General features: G+C 43.0%; 2 protein-coding genes across 3 annotated transcripts in view; both read right to left on the bottom strand.

Moving 5' to 3' along the window:
• Positions 1-56: 56 nt before the first annotated feature.
• Positions 57-20,880, bottom strand: LOC144631367 (uncharacterized). The gene is made up of 4 exons (XM_078489791.1): positions 20,827-20,880; positions 2,178-2,487; positions 1,058-1,441; positions 57-507 (listed from the first exon to the last, which is right to left on the bottom strand). The coding sequence occupies exons 2-4, from the start codon at positions 2,470-2,472 to the stop codon at positions 245-247; spliced, it is 942 nt and encodes a 313-aa protein (XP_078345917.1). The 5' UTR covers positions 2,473-2,487; positions 20,827-20,880; the 3' UTR covers positions 57-244.
• Positions 8,252-21,574, bottom strand: part of LOC144631346 (uncharacterized) — a 52,727-nt gene continuing 39,404 nt past the window's right edge. For both annotated transcript variants that reach the window (XM_078489760.1, XM_078489761.1), the window contains 8 exons: positions 18,121-18,849; positions 17,423-17,896; positions 15,288-15,746; positions 13,135-13,593; positions 12,446-12,904; positions 10,290-10,748; positions 9,559-10,062; positions 8,252-8,567 (listed from right to left, as the gene is read on the bottom strand). In XM_078489760.1, coding sequence (XP_078345886.1) covers positions 8,305-8,567; positions 9,559-10,062; positions 10,290-10,748; positions 12,446-12,904; positions 13,135-13,593; positions 15,288-15,746; positions 17,423-17,896; positions 18,121-18,849 — 3,806 coding nt within the window. In that variant the 3' untranslated portion in view covers positions 8,252-8,304. The remainder of the gene's footprint in view (positions 8,568-9,558; positions 10,063-10,289; positions 10,749-12,445; positions 12,905-13,134; positions 13,594-15,287; positions 15,747-17,422; positions 17,897-18,120; positions 18,850-21,574) is intronic.

Consider the following 21,574-nt stretch of genomic DNA (forward strand, 5'->3'; position numbering starts at 1 on the left):
ACAAATAATTTCGATGAACGAGATGAACTATAAAAAGAATCCCATTCCTCGCCTTTTTAAAGTTTTATTTTTTTTTTTGCATATGAGTTACAATCTTAATACAAGGGAATATTATCTACCGAAAAAAGGAACGTAATATAACAAGAACCCGTTTCTGTGCTACAAAATGCACCAACGCATTGCTATGAAGGTAGAGTAATATCACTGGATATACCATCAGTACCAGGAATTACGCGCCAGGGTACTAAACATACTCAATGGTGCACTGGTCCTTGTTAATTGTACATCTTTGTTCACACTTCTCTGCATTACTCGGACATTCCAGCTCACAGTTGCCTTTAGTACAACTCTGCTCACAGCTATTTCCGTGGCATTCCAGTCCACATCCTCCACCGGTGCAGCTTTCCACACAAGTATCAGCCTTACAGATGACTGGTTTGCAGTTCCCTGATGTACAGCTGAAGTCACATTTGGTGGGGGCGCTACATGTCATGTCACAATTTCCACCTGAGAAAACACAAAAATTGATTTATATGCACTTGGACTTTGTTAAAAGTTTTTTTTTTTTGCTAAGAATTTGTTCGGGTGGCGAGTTTGTCTTAAAAAATACGTATTGCAGAATTTTAGTCAAACTTTACCAGTCTTGAAATATAATAATGAAAATATGAAATCATATATTTGAGCTGCGGATGAAGAATAAATGGAGAGAAGATCCTCGCAGTTATGAACACAACTTAAGCAGTTGTGAAAATAAACCTGAAAAAATCAGGCTTGCCGGGACTCGAACCCTGACCTCTGCGATACTGGTGGAGCGCACTAACCAATTGAGCTAACAAGCTCAATTAATTAACCGGGCAGAACTTGTACTACTAAAAGAAGTTTCATCAACAGTAGCAAAACCAAACCAAAACCGTGCGCTTTCCAGCGTGGTTACCGGTTACATGCTATCTTACACTCACCACTGGTAAAAAAGTTTTCCCGCGCACGCCCCGCGGAACCCCTTCGCTTGTCAGCGGGTTACTTGTTTTCCTGCAAAGAAATACAATTGCAAGCTAACCTGTACAAGACTGGTCACACGAATGATAATACAACGGCGAGTTGAAGCATTCCATCGTGCACCCTCCCCCAGTACAGGACTGGTAACAAACGCCATCTGTCAAACTGTCACATTCATCAGGAACAAGATCCTCAATGATGCACTGGCCCTTGTTAATGGTACATCTCTGTTCACACTTCTCTGCATTACTCGGACATTCCAGCTCACAGTTGCCTTTAGTACAACTCTGCTCACAGCTATTTCCGTAGCATTCCAGTCCACATCCTCCACCGGTGCAGCTCATTTCACAAGTATCAGCCTTACAGATGACCGGTTTGCAGTTCCCTGATGTACAGCTGACGTCACATTTGGTGGGGGCGCTACATGTCATGTCACAATTTCCACCTGAGAAAACACAAGAATTGGGTGTATATATATTGGAATTCTCTGTGAGTTTAATTACAGTGGAGTACATGCGCCTTGTTCCCACAGCCTGCGTTCCCCTTGACCAGCGGTTAGGAAACTTAATGGTTCTGGTCTAATCCCATACCGGAACAAGGAAATCCTGCCTTCAGTTTGATTGTGCGCTTGCGCTGGAAATTGTGGTGAAACGAACAAGTTTTCAACAGCCAATCAGATTCGGTCGCCTTTGTGTCGGGCTTTCAGATTAGCCTAGAGGTCCCGATCCCTGGCGCAGACTAGAAGGACTAGAAGGATCGTCCCCCCACACCCCATTAAACTGCAATCTATTTTATACCACAGTATGCTATACCAGTGGCCTCAATTACACAAAACTGAAATCAAAATTCATTCTTATTCTTGACCAGCTCATTCGTGTTTTCACCGATTGGGCCATTAGGGGGGGGGGGGGGGGGGGAGCTTATTGAAGAAAGGGCGTAAACAGAGCTTTTGCCCGGTACTTGAACTACTAAACAAACCGTTCTATTTCAGGAGCAAAACCAAAGCAATCATAAGTTACTGACGCGGGCAAGCCTGCGCTATCACCGGTTATTATCTCGCACTTACCACCAAAAAATTATTCCCCGTCTACATAGATTCCCGTGCGTGCAACGGTGACATTTTCCCGCGCTTTTCAAAGGTTTACTTGGCTTCCTTCGACTAAACCCATTTGGAAACTTACCTGTACAAGACTGATCACACGAATGATAATGCTCCGAGTTGAAGCATTCCATCGTGCAGCCTCCACCGTTGCAGGACTGGTAACAAACGCCATCTGTCAAACTGTCGCACTCATCAGGGACAAATGGAGTTGTAGGAGGTTCGGTTGTAGGGGCTGCCGTTGTAGTAGTTACCGGTGAAGAACGGCGGCGTCTTCCAAATCTAAATCGGCGCCTCCATGACCATCCTTCAGACGTCGCCACAAGAACTGACGCTACTAAGAGTAGTGCTGGCAACAACGTCTTTGATATCTTCATTTTCCTCGTCAAAATCTGAAAAAGGCGTGCATAACAGGTAAAAGATGTAGAGAAAAAAACATATCGAACAGAAACTTGTTAAAAACCCCAACTGACAGAAGGCTAACCAGTTGGCTATTTACAAAGCATGGAGGAGTTGAATTCAGGACGACCAAACACAAATCCATCTATTGGCAGGGAGTAGGATATGAACCCGGGAGCTCCGGATTACAAGTCGAGAAACCTATCATTCAACTAGGCCACGCTGCCTCCTATAAAAGGTCTAGCTAAGACGCCATTGAAGCAGGGGGTTGAGTTGGTTAAACAGATGGTCCTTCATGTTATAAAAGATGACTGAACCTCTACATCAGAGTTTACCCTACCTCACCGTTCTTCATTTTCTTACATTTTTGTAGGTGACCCGTTTCCTCGGCACCAAATGAAAATGATTTAGTAAATGTGTTTACAGAACCTGGTAAATTGCCCGGGCCAGAGGGAGGTACTCCCTATTATGGCCTAAACGTGAGGACCCCGACGGAAATGGGGTACCTGCATCAGGTTGTAGGTGAACAAAAAGGTAGGGATTTAACGATTTGGAGTACAGAAAAGTGTGTGGAAAACTGTCATTTAGGTATTTTAAGGGACCTCAAAGAGACCCACCAAAGGGTTGACTTGAAAAATTAAGGTAACTATGGTCACCGTTCGAAAGCAGGAGCCTGGGCTCCTGCCGAAAGACAACAAAATCGTTGCCTAGGATACTGGTTTAAGCGAAGAAAAGTGCCTCGTTTAGTGTTCATCTTTTGGAACATTCTCGTCAACATAGCCCTTTCGTTTCTCTTAGCTGGCAGGGCCTTGGCACGAGAAACGAAGGGCTCTGGGGATTTTAGGATTTCCAGTCCTAGATTCTAGGAGTCTTGATGTCCGCATTCGTGATGATTTAGAGATACTGTTTTAGAGAATCACGGCGTTTTTGACTTCCGTTCAAAATTCCTTTGTTTCAAACAGCCAACCAAAAGTTCAAATAAATTCAAAATTCCTATGTCCCCAGAGCCCTTCGTTTCTCGTGCGAAGGTCCTGTCGGCTAAGAGAAACGAAAAGGGCTACCAAAATAACATTATTTTTTGGGAACAATCTAGACACCCCTCTGTAACAGACCTGGTGACACCTAATTTTCCACCAGGTTTTCAACACAGAATCGACCAGGGAGTCAAAAATCCACCAGGTTGATTACTTTTTTCACAACGGAGGTCGATGATTTATTAAATCTAACCATGTATGTATGTATATACATGCAAAACTCTGTGACCCAATTTGCAATAAACTTAGCGGGGTAATCGTACATAACTTTCCGCACCGATGTCGCCTAACTAACGGCTGTAGATGACACCGTCGTTTTTTCGCAATGCACGTAAACAACTAGACTTTCAATAAAGTCCTTCGTCTTGTTTATTACACTCCCACGGCCGCTTCGCGGCCTAAAAGGCTCGCTTCGCTCGCTTATTTACTGTGAAAACTCGTGAGGTCGACTTGTGGCAAGTCTAGTAAACAACTGAAGTAACGTACTGTTTGTATCCTGCTCTTACACGAAGAAAAGTGGCAAAGGAGAAACGGGATCAAATAAAGGCGTCGGACTAAATTTCTTGTATAAGACGTCCTTTTCTGCCTTCGCGTTATACGGCAAACGGGCCGATTTTGCTATCCCCGAGCGTTCTTTGTATCGCACAGCCCATTACCGCCACTAGATCCGCAATGGGTCAAATTTAACAAATCATTGCCACAATGAGCCGATGAGTCACCATACTATTGACACTTTCAGTTCGCACTAGGACTTGAAGCAGTCGCGGGGGTTATATTTCTGAAATCCACTGAAATTCTCGCAAGTCTTTGCCCATCAGAGTAAACGGCACGCAATGCATGCAGAAGCGATGACGAACAGAAGAACAAATTCCGATATCCGATTTTGTTTCAAAGAAATTGTGAGAACTTTTCGTGAGATAATTTTTTCGACTCCCTAGTTTGAACGTCTCTCAAGCCCTGCTAACCTGAATACAAGTTTAATTACTTTTCCAGAAGGTAACTGACATAAAGATTTATTATCAAAAGAGACGTGCACCAAGAGACAGATCCAGTGGTTGTCTAGCACGCGCGCGCTTAAATTTAAACTGTGTTGTCCGATTACCGTTACAGTTGCAATATGTTCAAAATGCCGGCTCTCATTCGTTAATCAATTTTTGGAAGGTCAATGCATAAAGAATCAAACTAAGAAAACCGTCTGCTTATATCTTTTACAGGTCGAGTGAATTGTTCTTTTTTCGGATTTAGCGAACAATTAAAAATACGTGTTAATGACTGCTGTTCTCCAGCTAGACATTATTAGTTTCATGCAGTTGAAAGCTACACAAAGAACTATTTACACTGTACTTACAATTTGAGGCAGCTTAATTAAAGTTTACCGTAATACGCCACTTGAATGATCTTGAATGCACTTGAATAACTTGAGTATTTTTTACATCACATTGTGCCGGCGGGCTGCAAAGTTAAACACGATATTTACATCAAACGCCGCTCAAACTGCCCAAAGCTGCTTAATCGACGGAAAAAAGGCACTTAATACTCACCAAGAATTATATCGGTCAAGCTGATTATCCTCTGCGTATTTATTCTATAAAACGCTGTAGATAGCCGGGTCGAAAATACTTCCACACATTCGCTTTGGGCCGCGCGCGCTGTTCAAATCGCTCTGAAACATTCACAAGGTCGTATTATACAGAAAAGAAAACAGATCTGTTTTGTCTCTTCAGTGACGTGCATGACAGCAGAACAAGCGACAAAAAGAATAGAAAAAAGTTAACAATTACTTTTTGCTATTAACATTAAGTTATAGTCAATTATTAAATTATCTATTTGCCGCGCGTCGTTTTCTTCCGTAGATAGTAGATAGCATAAAGATTTTGGTTGATTTTTCCTGACCAGGTTAACAAAATTCTTCACCGTGGAGAAATAAAATTGACCAGGGATTTTTCAGATAATCACCAGGGACCAGGGAAGTTAAATTTCCACCAGGGAGGGCAAAATAACCCACCAGTCGGTCGGGTTTCACCAGGTCTGTTACAGAGGGGTGTATCTAGAATGGCTTCGCTTATTGCATTTAACTCTTAAAAGTTAAACGGAATACTGATTCAGCCGTGACCTATTCATCCAATATTGACTTTCATAAAAATTCAATAATTTCTGATCATAATTGCTTCTTAAAACATCATTAATAAAACTGTTTTGACTTTGAGGTTTCTTAGGCAAAAATGGACACCTTTTTTTCGACTGCAAATATAAACATTTAATTTGTTAGATTGCACTTGTAGGTTGAGAACGATGAAATAAATATTGCGTGATACTTGTTTCAGATGCTTTGTATTTGATTTACCATATGGTTCGGCGCTTTTGTATTCAATCAATGTTGAACCTTTCCGCTTCATTAAACCACGTTGTGCAATGCGGAAAAAAGTTACGTAAATTTGTTTTTCAGATAACAAATTTGAATTGTTAGCGTTGAGTGATTCTGATCTAAAAGGGTTTTTTAAATCTGGTTATTGCGCTCTTTAGTGGTATCCAAAAATGTAAAAAAAGTCGCAAGGAGACCCAGCTGAACAAACGATTCTCGCATTAAGTCAATAACCATTAAATAAATGAATAATAAGGTAAATAAATTATAGATTAGCCTCGCCATATTTCGATACCAAGTTCAAAGTGCTCAGTAGTCACTTCTTTTAGCAGGTGCCAAGTTTTGCAGATGATTTACCACTGTCGCTTGAAATATTCCCAAAGGTGTTCAATCGACTGCTCAAATTTTCGACACTCCTTAAGTTAAAATTTCTCAATAAAACCAAATTCGATGAGCCGTGAAAGGCGGGCGCTTGGTGACTACAGGAAAATGCACTTTTTAGATTTGACTTGCGCGCTGCAAAACTGAAGCGAACAACTTGAGAATTGTTCCCTATGCCCGATCCCTTCACAGTGTGCAGAAACATGAAAACATAGTAAAGCATTATCGCTGACAACTTACTTAAAGACGATCCAACTTTCTTTATCTCCTCCACATGCAAGAGTCTTGAGAGAAATCTTAGCTGCGAATGAAACGAAGCGGCATATTTAAAAAGTCGCAGATTTCAGAGATGTGACGTCACGGTGACGTTGTGCTTTTCTAGTGCTTCATAATGACTCTGGCGGGCTTTACAAAGACCCAAACAGCGGGGCACAAATTCTTTCACATAAACAGCCTTTTTTGATGAATGTGCGAGTCTCAAATGCAACTACAGACGGGATCAATGGATTGTTGCAAGACGTGTAACAGTTCGCGATCTTTCTTTTATCTGAGCGTTTAAATTTCTCTCGTGTCTTCAAACTCCCGTCAGAAGTGTAGCAGTTCTCATAAACTTGTAATTTTACTGGTCCTTTAGTGTAGCAGTTTCTATTGTTTTTGAGGCTAGGGACATTGTTCCTGTTGTTTGTTCTAATGTTTTCTTGAAGGGTAGTGAGCCAATCATGTGAGACGTTGGGAGAGCTGCTACATGTCCATTCCGGTCGCCTTTTACTTTTATGACCGTAAAATGCATAACTTTGGTTGCTAGGACCAATAATAGTCTCATTTATAATACAGATAGGAGTCTGCACGCGCTCTGATTGGCTAAAAACCTATGTTTTATCAGAGTATAGCCGCTGTATACGCGCGATGGAATTCTAGCGGGCATTATTTTTTATAGAACATAGCTGAAAACTATAGAAGCCAGGTACCCCGGATGTGCGAATTGTTTGTCGAATTTCGCTGAACGACTTCGTCGACTTCGCCTCTATTCTCTTGTTTTGTTGTTTAAATGATGCTTTAAAGCAGCAAGTTTTTATCAAAAACGTTTTACTTGCCTAAATGGAAGTAAGACAGTGCCAAAGGAAGCGACAGATGAAGAAAGAATCGTTGAACTTCGTTGTTTTTCTTTGGAGTTGTGTACACAACTATTTTGCTGCGAACTGCCCGAAATTGATTGGAAATTATTTAGCAAAACAAGCCGGACTCTAGAAACGCTTTGAGGTAAGAAACCTTTTTTAGCCACAATCTGAAGACAGAACACTCATCTTTTGCTGTACTTAAATCGAAATTAGAGGCGAATTTGAAAAACTTGCTGAAAACGAACGCATGAAAATTTTTCATTTGAATGAACTGAAATTGAAGTAGGCTTAACCAAACTTGAATGCGTACGTCCTTGACAGGGGCCAGCTTTCTGCCCCCATACTTGCCGCATACCAGTTTTGTGATATTGTAAACCTTTCCCTGCTGTCCTCTGTTGGCTGCATTTTACTATATATAGTCTAGTCGGCTTTGTGAGAATCTTCTGGTAATCGGAGAAAAGACTATATATAGAAAATATGAATGAAATGGTATCTTGGTTTATTTATAAAGAAGCCGCCAAAGAAAAGAATAAACTAAACTTTCACTTTACCAATGTTGCGTGCGTTTGTAAATGCCGTAAGCGGCCGCGAGTCTTGTAAGCTCTGTGCTCTTTTTAATGCTATATTTTAAACCCACTAGAAGATGGTTTTCCTATGTCCTATAAGAAAATAATGCACTTTTGAGGTCTAGAAAAGCAGCTGAATGCCATCGCCTTAAATAGAACATGGAAAAGCATCTTCTAGTAGGTAAATAAAACATGGCTTAGGCTTCTTTATTTGTTTATAAAATTAAAATAGGTTTCAAACTAAGTTATAATTATAATAAAGCAATTCAGTTTTTTTTAATTTTTTCAACTTTTATTTCTTCAGTGTTAGCTACAACTCGAAATGAGTAAACATTAGCGCGCCAGGGAACTAAATATACTCTATGGTGCACTGGTCCTTGTTAATGGTACATCTCTGTTCACACGTCTCTGCATCAGTCGGACATTCCAGCTCACAGTTGCCTTTAGTACAACTCTGCTCACAGCTATTTCCATGGCATTCCAGTCCACATCCTCCACCGGTGCAGCTCATTTCACAAGTATCAGCCTTACAGATGACTGGTTTGCAGTTTCCTCCTGTACAGCTGAAGTCACATTTTGTGGGGGCGCTACATGTCATGTCACAATTTCCACCTATGAAAACACAAGAATTGAGTGCATATATATTGAAATGCTCTGTGAGTTTAATTACAGTATACCGTAAGATTCCGGTTATAAACTTCCCCGCTTATAGCCCCCACCCCGATTCATCCGATTACAAGCCCCTCCCCCCCGTGCGTGCAACGGTGACATTTTCCCGCGCTTTTCATAGGTTTACTTGGTTTCCTCCTACAGTAAAACCTCGATTTAACGAAGTGCCAAGGGACTGGGAAAATTTGTTCGTTATATCGAGGGTTCGTCAGTTATATCGAAAACCTCGATATAACGAATTTGCGGAAAAACAGCTAAAATGTTCGCTATATCGAGGTATAGTTAATAATTGTTTTCACGCTGTTAGGGACGGACCATTATTTTCTTGGAGGGGGGGATGAAAAATTTTCCTCTGCAAACTTTTTTTTTTTAGTTTATGCACCTCTGCAAACATTTTTTTTCGCAATTCTTACTATTTTTTTATGTTCATATCGTTTTTGCAAACAATTTATTTTGTCTTTCCAGGCCCTGCAAACAATTTTTTTCAATATTTTTCATCCCCTCCCCCCTCCAAAAAAATTATGGTCCGTCCCTTATGTTGTACTACCCAGCATTTACTGATCTGTACGACTGTCAAAAATGACATTTGTGCTGTGCTTATATCCACATAGATATGGACATATGTCTTGAAGTTGTTCTCCTGTTACAGGATTAAAGTATTTTCATCCTTGTTGGTCTGTTCTACATTTATCTTTTGTCGCGAGTTAACTATAATTCGTTATATCGAGGTATATTTTATGTTTGGGCTTCCGGATTGTGTTCGTTATAACGAGGATTTCGTTATATCGAGGTTCGTTATATCGAGGTCCTATTCTATACATTTTACAGTAATTTTGGCCGGGCTGAAAAATATCGTTCGTTATACCGAGGACTTTGTTAAATAGAGGCCCGTTAAATCGAGGTTCCACTGTACTAAACCCATTTGGAAACTTACTTGTACAAGATTGATCACATGAATGATAATGCTCCGAGTTGAAGCATTCCATCGTGCAGCCTCCCCCGGTGCAGGACTGGTAACAAACGCCATCTGTCAAACTGTCACACTCATCAGGGACAAAAGGAGTTGTAGGGGCTTCGGTTGTAGGAGCTTCGGTTGTAGGAGCTTCGGTTGTAGGAACTTCGGTTGTAGGAACTTCCGTTGTAGGAGCTGCAGTCGTAGGAGCTTCCGTAGTAGGAACCAGATCCTCAATGGTGCACTGATCCTTGTTAATTGTACATCTCTGTTCACACTTCTCTGCATCACTCGGACATTCCAGCTCACAGTTGCCTTTAGTACATCTCTGCTCACAGCTGTTTCCGTGGCATTCCAGTCCACATCCTCCACCGGTGCAGCCCATTTCACAAGTATCAGCCTTACAGATGACTGGTTTGCAGTTCCCTGATGTACAGCTGAAGTAACATTTTGTTGGGGCACTACATGTCATGTCACAATTTCCACCTAAGAAAACACAATAATTAAGTGCATATATATTAAAATGCTCTGTGAGTTTAATTACAGTATACCGTAAAATTCCGATTATTAACTCCCTCGCTTATAGCCTAGCCCCGCCCCCCCCCCCGATTCATCCGATGACAAGCCTCCCCCGTGCGTGCAACGGTGACATTTTCCCGCGCTTTTCAAAGGTTTACTTGGTTTCCTCCTACTCAACCAATTTGGAAACTTACTTGTACAAGACTGTTCACACGAATGATAATGCTCCGAGTTGAAGCATTCCATCGTGCAGCCTCCCCCGTTGCAGGACTGGTAACAAACGCCATCCGTCAAACTGTCACACTCATCAGGGACAAAAGGAGTTGTAGGAGCTTCGGTTGTAGGAGCTTCGGTTGTAGGGGCTGCAGTCGTAGGAGCTTCAGTAGTAGGAACCAGATCCTCAATGGTGCACTGGTCCTTGTTAATTGTACAGCTCTGTTCACACTTCTCTGCATCACTCGGACATTCCAGCTCACAGTTGCCTTTAGTACATCTCTGCTCACAGCTGTTTCCGTGGCATTCCAGTCCACATCCTCCACCGGTGCAGCTCATTTCACAAGTATCAGCCTTACAGATGACTGGTTTGCAGTTCCCTGATGTACAGCTGAAGTAACATTTTGTGGGGGCACTGCATGTCATGTCACAATTCCCACCTAAGAAAACAAAAGAATTGAGTGCATATATATTGAAATACTCTGTGAGTTTAATTACAGTATACCGTAAAATTCCGGTTATAAACTCCCCTGCTTATAAGCCCTCCCCCCCGGTTATAGGCCCATCTACCTGGAAACAAAAAAGCACATTTGATTATAAGCCTCCCCGGATATAAGCCCCCCTCGGCTGGACGACAGTACTAAACAGGGTTAAATGCTGCTTCATGATGCGTTTTTTTTTTAAAAAACAACGTTTTTCGATCCACAGTACCCTGGCTCGTTTTGAAACGTTTTTTTATTCTGCGTATGAGCCCTCCTAGAAATAAGACCCTCTGCTTATAAGCCCACCCAAAACCTCTTATGAAGTTGTATAAGCCCAGGGCTTATAACCGGAAATTTACGGTTTACGCCGCATAGCCAATCGTGTTCCCAGAGCCTACGTTCCCCTTGACCAGCGGTCCGGAAACTTTGGTTTATGCCAAAACCGGAACCAGAAATTCCTGGTTCTGGTTTCATTGTGCGCGTGCGCCGGGATTGTGCTGAAACGAACAAGTTTTCACAGCCAATCGGATTCAGTCGCCTTCGTGCGGGCTTTCAGATTAGCCCAGGGGTCCCGATCCCTAACGCTGACCAGAAGGATCACGGTCTCTGGGGCGAGATTGCCCCACGCCCCATTTAATCGCAATCTATTTGATACCACAGTATGTTACACAAAACTGAAATCAAAATTCATTCTAGTTGTTGACCAGCCCATTCGTGTTTTCACTGATCGAGCCTTATGGGGAAAGCCCCGGTACTTGTACTACTAAACAAGCCGTTCTATTTCAGGAATAGAAAAACCAAACCTATCAAGTTACTGACGCGAGCTTCCCAGTGCGCTGTCACCGGTTATTATCCCGCACTAACCACCAGTTAAAAATTTTCCCGGCTACATTGATACCGTGCGTGCAACGGTGACAATTTTCCTGTGTTTTTCAAAGGTTTACTTGGGGTGCTTTCCATTTTCAAAGTGCTACCGGTCGGACCAACTGGAACTGACCGTTGTAAAATAGAACGACATTTTCCGCTTAATCCGCACCAACCAAGTGAAAAAATTAAAAATTAAAATTAAATTAAATGAAAAATTTTATAGTGGTCATGCACTTAGCTTCGAGATAGCTAGTTTACAGGCATGCCACTGAAACAGAGGAAACAAATTTTTTAAATGAACATAACAAGGTTAAAAATCCCAACTGGCAGGAGGCAGACCAGTTGGCTATATACAAAGCGTGGCCGAGGATTTGAACTCGGGACGACCGAGAAACAAATCCAGCTAGTGGCAGCGGCAGGTTTTGAACCAGCGACCCCCGGATTACAACACCAGCGCCCTTAACCACTCGGCCACGTCTGACCGGGCCGGTCAAAGTGAAACGGTCCTTTCCATTTGGATTTCTTTCCCCAGTTCCCCGCATCTGTGAGAAGCCACTGAACGCAAGTAAGACAACTGAACAGTTTGACAAAATCAGTGGAACGGTAAATTTCGGTTCGACCAGTACGACCAGTCAAAGTGGACCACCTCCAAAGGTGGTCCAGAATATTCCGGTCACTCCGAACCGAATTGGACCTTTCCATTTGACTTCCGACCGAAATCTCCGAGATATTTGGCTTAATGGAAAGCAACCTTGGTTTCCTCCTACTCAACCCATTTGGAAACTTACTTGTACAAGACTGTTCACACGAATGATAATGCTCCGAGTTGAAGCATTCCATCGTGCAGCCTCCCCCGGTGCAGGACTGGTAACAAACGCCATCCGTCAAACTGTCACACTCATCAGGGACAAAAGGAGTTGTAGGAGCTTCGGTTGTAGGAGCTTCGGTTGTAGGGGCTGCAGTCGTAGGAGCTTCAGTAGTAGGAACCAGATCCTCAATGGTGCACTGGTCCTTGTTAATTGTACAGCTCTGTTCACACTTCTCTGCATCACTCGGACATTCCAGCTCACAGTTGCCTTTAGTACATCTCTGCTCACAGCTGTTTCCGTGGCATTCCAGTCCACATCCTCCACCGGTGCAGCTCATTTCACAAGTATCAGCCTTACAGATGACTGGTTTGCAGTTCCCTGATGTACAGCTGAAGTAACATTTTGTTGGGGCACTACATGTCATGTCACAATTTCCACCTAAGAAAACACAATAGTTAAGTGCATATATATTAAAATGTTCTGTGAGTTTACTTACAGTATACCGTAAAATTTCGATTATTAACCCCCCCGCTTATAGCCTAGCCCCCCCCCCCCCGATTCATCCGACGACAAGCCTCCCCCGTGCGTGCAATTGCAACGGTGACATTTTCCCGCGCTTTTCAAAGGTTTACTTGGTTTCCTCCTACTCAACCAATTTGGAAACTTACTTGTACAAGACTGATCACACGAATGATAATGCTCCGAGTTGAAGCATTCCATCGTGCAGCCTCCCCCGGTGCAGGACTGGTAACAAACGCCATCCGTCAAACTGTCACACTCATCAGGGACAAAAGGAGTTGTAGGAGCTTCGGTTGTAGGAGCTTCGGTTGTAGAGGCTGCAGTCGTAGGAGCTTCAGTAGTAGGAACCAGATCCTCAATGGTGCACTGGTCCTTGTTAATTGTACAGCTCTGTTCACACTTCTCTGCATCACTCGGACATTCCAGCTCACAGTTGCCTTTAGTACATCTCTGCTCACAGCTGTTTCCGTGGCATTCCAGTCCACATCCTCCACCGGTGCAGCTCATTTCACAAGTATCAGCCTTACAGATGACTGGTTTGCAGTTCCCTGCTGTACAGCTGAATTCACATTTTGTGGGGGCACTGCATGTCATGTCACAATTCCCATCTAAGAAAACAAAAGAATTGAGTGCATATATATTGAAATGCTCTGTGAGTTTAATTACAGTATACCGTTAAATTCCGGTTATAAACTCCCCTGCTTACAAGGTCCCCCCCCGGTTATAGGCCCATCTACCTGGAAACAAAAAAGCACCTTTGATTATAAGTCTCCCCGGATATAAGCCCCCCTCGGCTGGACGACAGTACTAAACAGGGTTAAATGCTGCTTCATGATGCGTTTTTTTTTTAAAAAAACAACGTTTTTCGCTCCACAGTACCCTGGCTCGTTTCGAAACGTTTTTTTATTCTGCGTCTGAGCCCTCCTAGATATAAGCCCCTTCGCTTATAAGCCCACCCAAAACCTCTTACGAAGTTGTATAAGCCCAGGTCTTATAACCGGAATTTTACGGTTTACGCCGCATAGCCAATCGTGTTCCCAGAGCCTACGTTCCCCTTGACCAGCGGTCCGGAAATTTTGGTTTATGCCAAAACCGGAACCAGAAATTCCTGGTTCTGGTTTCATTGTGCGCGTGCGCCGGGGATTGTGCTGAAACCAACAAGTTTTCAACAGCCAATCGGATTCAGTCGCCTTCGTGCGGGCTTTCAGATTAGCCCAGGGGTCCCGATCGCTAACGCTGACCAGAAGGATCACGGCCTCTGGGGCGAGATTGCCCCACGCCCCATTTAATCGCAATCTATTTGATACCACAGTATGTTACACAAAGCTGAAATCAAAATTCATCCTAATTGTTGACCAGCCGATTCGTGTTTTCACTGATCGAGCCTTATGGGGAAAGCCCCGGTACTTGTACTACTAAACAAGCCGTTCTATTTCAGGAATAGAAAACCCAAACCTATCATAAGTTACTGACGCGAGCTTCCCAGTGCGCTGTCACCGGTTATTATCCCGCACTAACCACCAGTTAAAAATTTTCCCGGCTACATTGATCCCGTGCGTGCAACGGTGACAATTTTCCTGTGCTTTTCAAAGGTTTACTTGGGGTGCTTTCCATTTTCAAAGTGCGACCGGTCTTACCAACTGGAACTGACCGTTGTAAAATGGAACGACATTTTCCGCTTAATCCGCACCAACCAAGTGAAAAAATTAAAATTAAATTAAATGAAAAATTTTATAGTGGTCATGCACTTAGCTTCGAGATAGCTAGTTTACAGGCATGCCACTGAAACAGAGGAAACAAATATTTTAAATGAACATAACAAGGTTAAAAATCCCAACTGGCAGGAGGCAGACCAGTTGGCTATATACAAAGCGTGATCGAGGATTTGAACTCGGGACGACCGAGAAACAAATCCAGCTAGTGGCAGAGGCAGGTCTTGAACCAGGGACCCCCGGATTACAACACCAGCGCCCTTAACCATTCGGCCACGTTTGACCGGGCCGGTCAAAGTGAAACGGTCCTTTCCATTTGGATTTCTTTCCCCAGTTCCCCGCATCTGTGAGAAGCCACTGAACGCAAGTAAGACAACTGAACAGTTTGACAAAATCAGTGGAACGGTAAATTTCGGTCCGACCAGTACGACCGGTCAAAGTGGACCACCTCCAAAGGTGGTCCAGAATATTCCGGTCACTCCGAACCGAATTGGACCTTTCCATTTGACTTCCGACCGAAATCTCCGAGATATTTGGCTTAATGGAAAGCAACCTTGGTTTCCTCCTACTCAACCCATTTGGAAACTTACTTGTACAAGATTGATCACACGAATGATAATGCTCCGAGTTGAAGCATTCCATCGTGCAGCCTCCCCCGGTGCAGGACTGGTAACAAACGCCATCCGTCAAACTGTCACACTCATCAGGGACAAAAGGAGTTGTAGGAGCTTCGGTTGTAGGAGCTTCGGTTGTAGGGGCTGCAGTCGTAGGAGCTTCAGTAGTAGGAACCAGATCCTCAATGGTGCACTGGTCCTTGTTAATTGTACAGCTCTGTTCACACTTCTCTGCATCACTCGGACATTCCAGCTTACAGTTGCCTTTAGTACATCTCTGCTCACAGCTGTTTCCATGGCATTCCAGTCCACATCCTCCACCGGTGCAGCTCATTTCACAAGTATCAGCCTTGCAGATGACTGGTTTGCAGTTCCCTGCTGTACAGCTGAATTCACATTTTGTGGGGGCACTGCATGTCATGTCACAATTCCCACCTAAGAAAACAAAAGAATTGAGTGCATATATAATGAAATGCTCTGTGAGTTTAATTACAGTATACCGTATGATTCCGGTTATAACCTCCCCTGCTTATAAGCCCCCCCCCCCCCGGTTATAGGCCCATCTACCTGGAAACAAAAAAGCACATTTGATTATAAGCCTCCCCGGATATAAGCCCTCCTCGGCTGGACGACAGTACTAAACAGGGTTAAATGCTGCTTCATGATGCGTTTTTTTTTTAAAAAAAAACAACGTTTTTCGCTCCACAGTACCCTGGCTCGTTTCGAAACGTTTTTTTATTCTGCGTATGAGCCCTCCTAGATATAAGCCCCTCCGCTTATAAGCCCACGCAAAACCTCTTACGAAGTTGTATAAGCCCAGGGCTTATAACCGGAATTTTACGGTTTACGCCGCATAGCCAATCTTGTTCCCAGAGCCTACGTTCCCCTTGACCAGCGGTCCGGAAACTTTGGTTTATGCCAAAACCGGAACCAGAAATTCCTGGTTCTGGTTTCAATGTGCGCGTGCGCCGGGGATTGTGCTGAAACGAACAAGTTTTCAACAGCCAATCGGATTCAGTCGCCTTCGTGCGGGCTTTCAGATTAGCCCAGGGGTCCCGATCCCTAACGCTGACCAGAAGGATCACGGCCTCTGGGGCGAGATTGCCCCACGCCCCATTTAATCGCAATCTATTTGATACCACAGTATGTTACACAAAACTGAAATCAAAATTCATTCTAATTGTTGACCAGCCCATTCGTGTTTTCACTGATCGAGCCTTATGGGGAAAGCCCCGGTACTTGTACTACTAAATTAAACAAGCCGTTCTATTTCAGGAATAGAAAAACCAAACCTATCATAAGTTACTGACGCGAGCTTCCCAGTGCGCTGTCACCGGTTATTATCCCGCACTAACCACCAGTTAAACATTTTACCGGCTACATTAATCCCGTGCGTGCAACGGTGACAATTTTCCTGTGTTTTTCAAAGGTTTACTTGGGGTGCTTTCCATTTTCAAAGTGCGACCGGTCGGACTAACTGGAACTGACCGTTGTAAAATGGAACGACATTTCCCATTAATCCGCACCAACCAAGTGAAAAAATTAAAATTAAATTAAATGAAAAATTTTATAGTGGTCATGCACTTAGCTTCGAGATAGCTAGTTTACAGGCATGCCACTGAAACAGAGGAAACAAATATTTTAAATGAACATAAAAAGGTTAAAAATCCCAACTGGCAGGAGGCAGACCAGTTGGCTATATACAAAGCGTGGCCGAGGATTTGAACTCGGGACGACCGAGAAACAAATCCAGCTAGTGGCAGCGGCAGGTTTTGAACCGGGGACCCCCGGATTACAACACCAGCGCCCTTAACCACTCGGCCACGTCTGACCGGACCGGTCAAAGTGAAACGGTCCTTTCCATTTGGGTTTCTTTCCCCAGTTCCCCGCATCTGTGAGAAGCCACTGAACGAAAGTAAGACAACTGAACAGTTTGACAAAATCAGTGGAACGGTAAATCTCGGTCCGACCAGTCCGACCGGTCAAAATATTCCGGTCACTCCGAACCGAATTGGACCTTTCCATTTGACTTCCGACCGAAATCTCCGAGATATTTGGCTTAATGGAAAGCAACCTTGGTTTCCTCCTACTCAACCCGTTTGAAAACTTACTTGTACAAGACTGTTCACACGAATGATAATGCTCCGAGTTAAAACATTCCATCGTGCAGCCTCCCCCGGTGCAGGACTGGTAACAAACGCCATCCGTCAAACTGTCACACTCATCAGGGACAAAAGGAGTTGTAGGAGCTTCGGTTGTAGGAGCTTCGGTTGTAGGAGCTTCGGTTGTAGGGGCTGCAGTCGTAGGAGCTTCAGTAGTAGGAACCAGATCCTCAATGGTGCACTGGTCCTTGTTAATTGTACAGCTCTGTTCACACTTCTCTGCATCACTCGGACATTCCAGCTCACAGTTGCCTTTAGTACATCTCTGCTCACAGCTGTTTCCGTGGCATTCCAGTCCACATCCTCCACCGGTGCAGCTCATTTCACAAGTATCAGCCTTACAGATGACTGGTTTGCAGTTCCCTGATGTACAGCTGAATTCACATTTTGTGGGGGCGCTACATGTCATGTCACAATTTCCACCTAAGAAAACACAATAATTAAGTGCATATATATTAAAATGCTCTGTGAGTTTAATTACAGTATACCGTAAGATTCCGGTTATAAATTTCCCCGCTTATAGCCCCCCACCCCGATTCATCCGAATACAAGCCCCTCCCCCCCCCCGTGCGTGCAACGGTGACATTTTCCCGCGCTTTTCATAGATTTACTTGGTTTCCTCCCACTAAACCCATTTGGAAATTTACCTGTACAAGATTGATCACATGAATGATAATGCTCCGAGTTGAAGCATTCCATGGTGCAGCCACCCCCGGTGCAGGACTGGTAACAAACGCCATCTGTCAAACTGTCACACTCATCAGGGACAAAAGGAGTTGTAGGAGCTTCGGTTGTAGGAGCTTCGGTTGTAGGGGCTGCAGTCGTAGGAGCTTCAGTTGTTGGAGCTTCAGTTGTAGGGGATACCGTTGTAGGAGCTTCAGTTGTAGGGCCTGCTGTTGTAGGAGCTTCAGTTGTAGGAGCTTCAGTTGTAGGGCCTGCTGTTGTAGGAGCTTCAGTTGTAGGAGCTGCAGTTGTAGGAGCTTCAGTCGTAGGGGCTGCAGTTGTAGGGGCTGCTGTTGTAGGGCCTGCTGTTGTAGGAGCTTCAGTTGTAGGAGCTTCAGTTGTAGGAGCTTCAGTCGTAGGGGCTGCAGTTGTAGGGGCTGCTGTTGTAGGGCCTGCTGTTGTAGGAGCTTCAGTTGTAGGAGCTTCAGTTGTAGGAGCTTCAGTTGTAGGAGCTGCAGTTGTAGGAGCTGCAGTTGTAGGGGCTGCTGTTGTAGGAGCTGCTGTTGTAGTAGTTACCGGTGAAGAACGGCGGCGTCTTCCAAATCTAAATCGGCGCCTCCATTTCCATCCTTCAGACGTCGCCACAAGAACTGACGCTACTAAAAGGAGTGCTGGTAACAACGTCTTTGATATCTTCATTTCTGCGTCAAAATCTGAAAAAGGTGTCCATAAACAGGTAAAAAATCTGGAAAAAGGTCTAGCTAAGGGACCATTTAAGCAGGGGTTGGTATGTGAAAGTCATGCGTGTGTCAATAAACACGCCCTTTGACGCAAGATTTGATAAACAGTATTCGATTTCATGCTAGGTTCTAATTAAAAATAACGAAACCTCTCAAGGTTCGCAAGGTTCAGTTCGTGATCCGTTTCTTCACGTTTCTAGTATAGGTAATCATACGGTTTCGAGTTCAATTTGGAATGATTAATTTGCACGAGTGAGTTTTTCAAAAAGCTGAAATTGCACCTGAGCACGCAATATGGTCATGTGATACTGGTCAGCGGATGCCTTTTTGTGAACTGAACTGCACTGCACTACTCTTTGCCAATCAGAATCGAGTATTTTTTCATGTATATTATTATTATTATTATTATTATTATTATTATTATTAATATTATTATTATTATTACAGAAAAGTTTGTGGAAAACTGTCATTTTGTTTTTTAAAGGGTCTTTCAAAATACCCCAAAGAGACTCACCAAATGGGGTTAAAGTTAAAAAGTATGAAAAGAAATGCAGCATCCAATAGATCACAAACGGTTTTCTGTTGTGGTTTCTTCCGAGGGTAACCATGGTAACTGTTCGAAAGGCAACAAAACCGTTGCCTAGGATACTGGTTTAAGCGGAGAAAAAAGCCTTGTTTAGTGATCATCTTTCGGAACATTCTCATCCCCATAGCCCTTTTCGTTTCTCTTAGCCGGCAGGGCCTTGGCACGAGAAACGAAGGGCTGACACAGTATTTCCAGTCCTAGATTCCAGGAGTCTTCAGGTATGCCTTCGTAATGATCTAGAGATACTGTTTTAGAAAATCATGGCGTTTTTGACATCCGTTCAAAATTCCTTTGTTTTCAAACAGCCAACACAAAAAATTCAAATGAATAAAAAAAATCCTATGTTCCAGAGCCCTTTGTTTCTCGTACAAAGGTCTTGCCGGCTAAGAGAAACGAGAAGGGCTACCAAAAAAACATTATTTTTTTGCATCAATCCAGAATGGCTTCGCTTATTGCATTTAAATCTTAAAAGTTAAACGGAATACTGATTCAGCCGTGACCTATTTATCCACATTGACTTTCATAAAAATTCAATAATTTCTAATTATAATTGCTACTTAAAACATCATTCATAAAACTGTCTTGACTTTGAGCTTTCTCAGGCAAAAATGGACACCTCTTTTCGACTGCAAATATAAACATTTCATTTGTTACATTGCACTTGTAGGTTGAGAACGTTGAAATAAATATTGCATGATCTTGTTTTAAATGCTTTGTATTTGATTTACCATATAGTTTCGGCGCCTTTGTATTCAATCAACGTTGAACCTTTCCGCTTCATTAAACCCCGTTGTGCAATGCGGAAAAAAGTTACGTACATTTGTTTTTCAGATAACAAATTTGAATTGTTAGCGTTGAGTGATTTTGATCTAAAAGGGTTTTTTAAATCTGGTTATTGCGTTCTTTATAGTGGTATCTAAACATGTAAAAAAGTCGAAAGGAAATCCAGCTGTCCATTAAGTAAATGAATAATAGCGTAAATAAATTATAGATTAGCCTCGCCATATTTCGATACCAAGTTCAAAGTGCTCTGAGTTGTCACTTCTTTTAGCAGGTGCCAAGTTTTGCAGATGCTTTGTCACTATCGCTTGAAATATTCCCAAAGGTGTTCAATCGACTCCTCAAATTTTCGACATCCTGAAGTTAAAATTTCTCAAGAGAATCAAAGTCGACGAAGCATGAAAGGCGGGCGCTTGGTGACTACAATAAAATGCACTTTTTTAGATTTAACTTGCGCGCTGCAAAACTAAAGCGAACAACTTGAAGATTGTTTCCTATGCCCTATCCCTTCACAGTGTGCAGAAACATGAAAACATAGTAAAGCATTATCGCTGACAACTTACTTAAAGAGCAATCCAACTTACTTTATCTCCTCCACATGCAAGAGTCTTGAGAAAAATCTTAGCTGCGAATGAAACGAAGCGGCATATTTAGAAAGTCGCAGATTTCAGAGATGTGACGTCACGGTGACGTTGTGCTTTTCTAGCGCTTCATATTGACTCTGGCGGGCTTTACAAAGACCCAAACAGCGGGGCACAAATTCTTTCACGTAAACAGCGTTTTTTTTTTATGAATGTGTAAGTTTCAAATGCAACTACAGACGGGACCAATGGATTGTTGCAAGACGTGTAACAGTTCGCGATCTTTCTTTTATTTGAGCGTTTAAATTTCTTTCGTGTCCTCCAACTCCCGTCTGGTCCTCTAGTGTAGCAGTTGCTATTGTTTTGAGGGCTAGGGGCATTTTTCCTGTTTTTTGTTCTAATGTTTTATTATATAAACTGCAGTGGTATATCGAGTGGAAGCTAAAGGTAGCAAATTGAGAAAAATGGTATCACACATGTGTGGATAAAAATGATATCCACACATGTGTGATATCATTTTTGACCAATACTATCGCAGAGTTTACCATGTTTCAATGCTCAATGAGCCAAACTTATCGATATTAAGTCGAAACATCTTTGGATCTTCCTCGGCAATCTTCGAGACTCTTCGAAAATTTACGAAAAAGTTCGGAATCACCGAGCTTGAAATTTACCATCTTTATTATTTACTACACATTTGATGATTTCGACATTGCTGATCCTAGCACTTTTGAGGCCCGCGCTGACTTTG

The sequence above is a fragment of the Oculina patagonica genome, chromosome 12 (assembly GCF_052425735.1).
Source record: "Oculina patagonica isolate OP01 chromosome 12, crgOcupat, whole genome shotgun sequence".
Classification (NCBI taxonomy): domain Eukaryota; kingdom Metazoa; phylum Cnidaria; class Anthozoa; order Scleractinia; family Oculinidae; genus Oculina; species Oculina patagonica.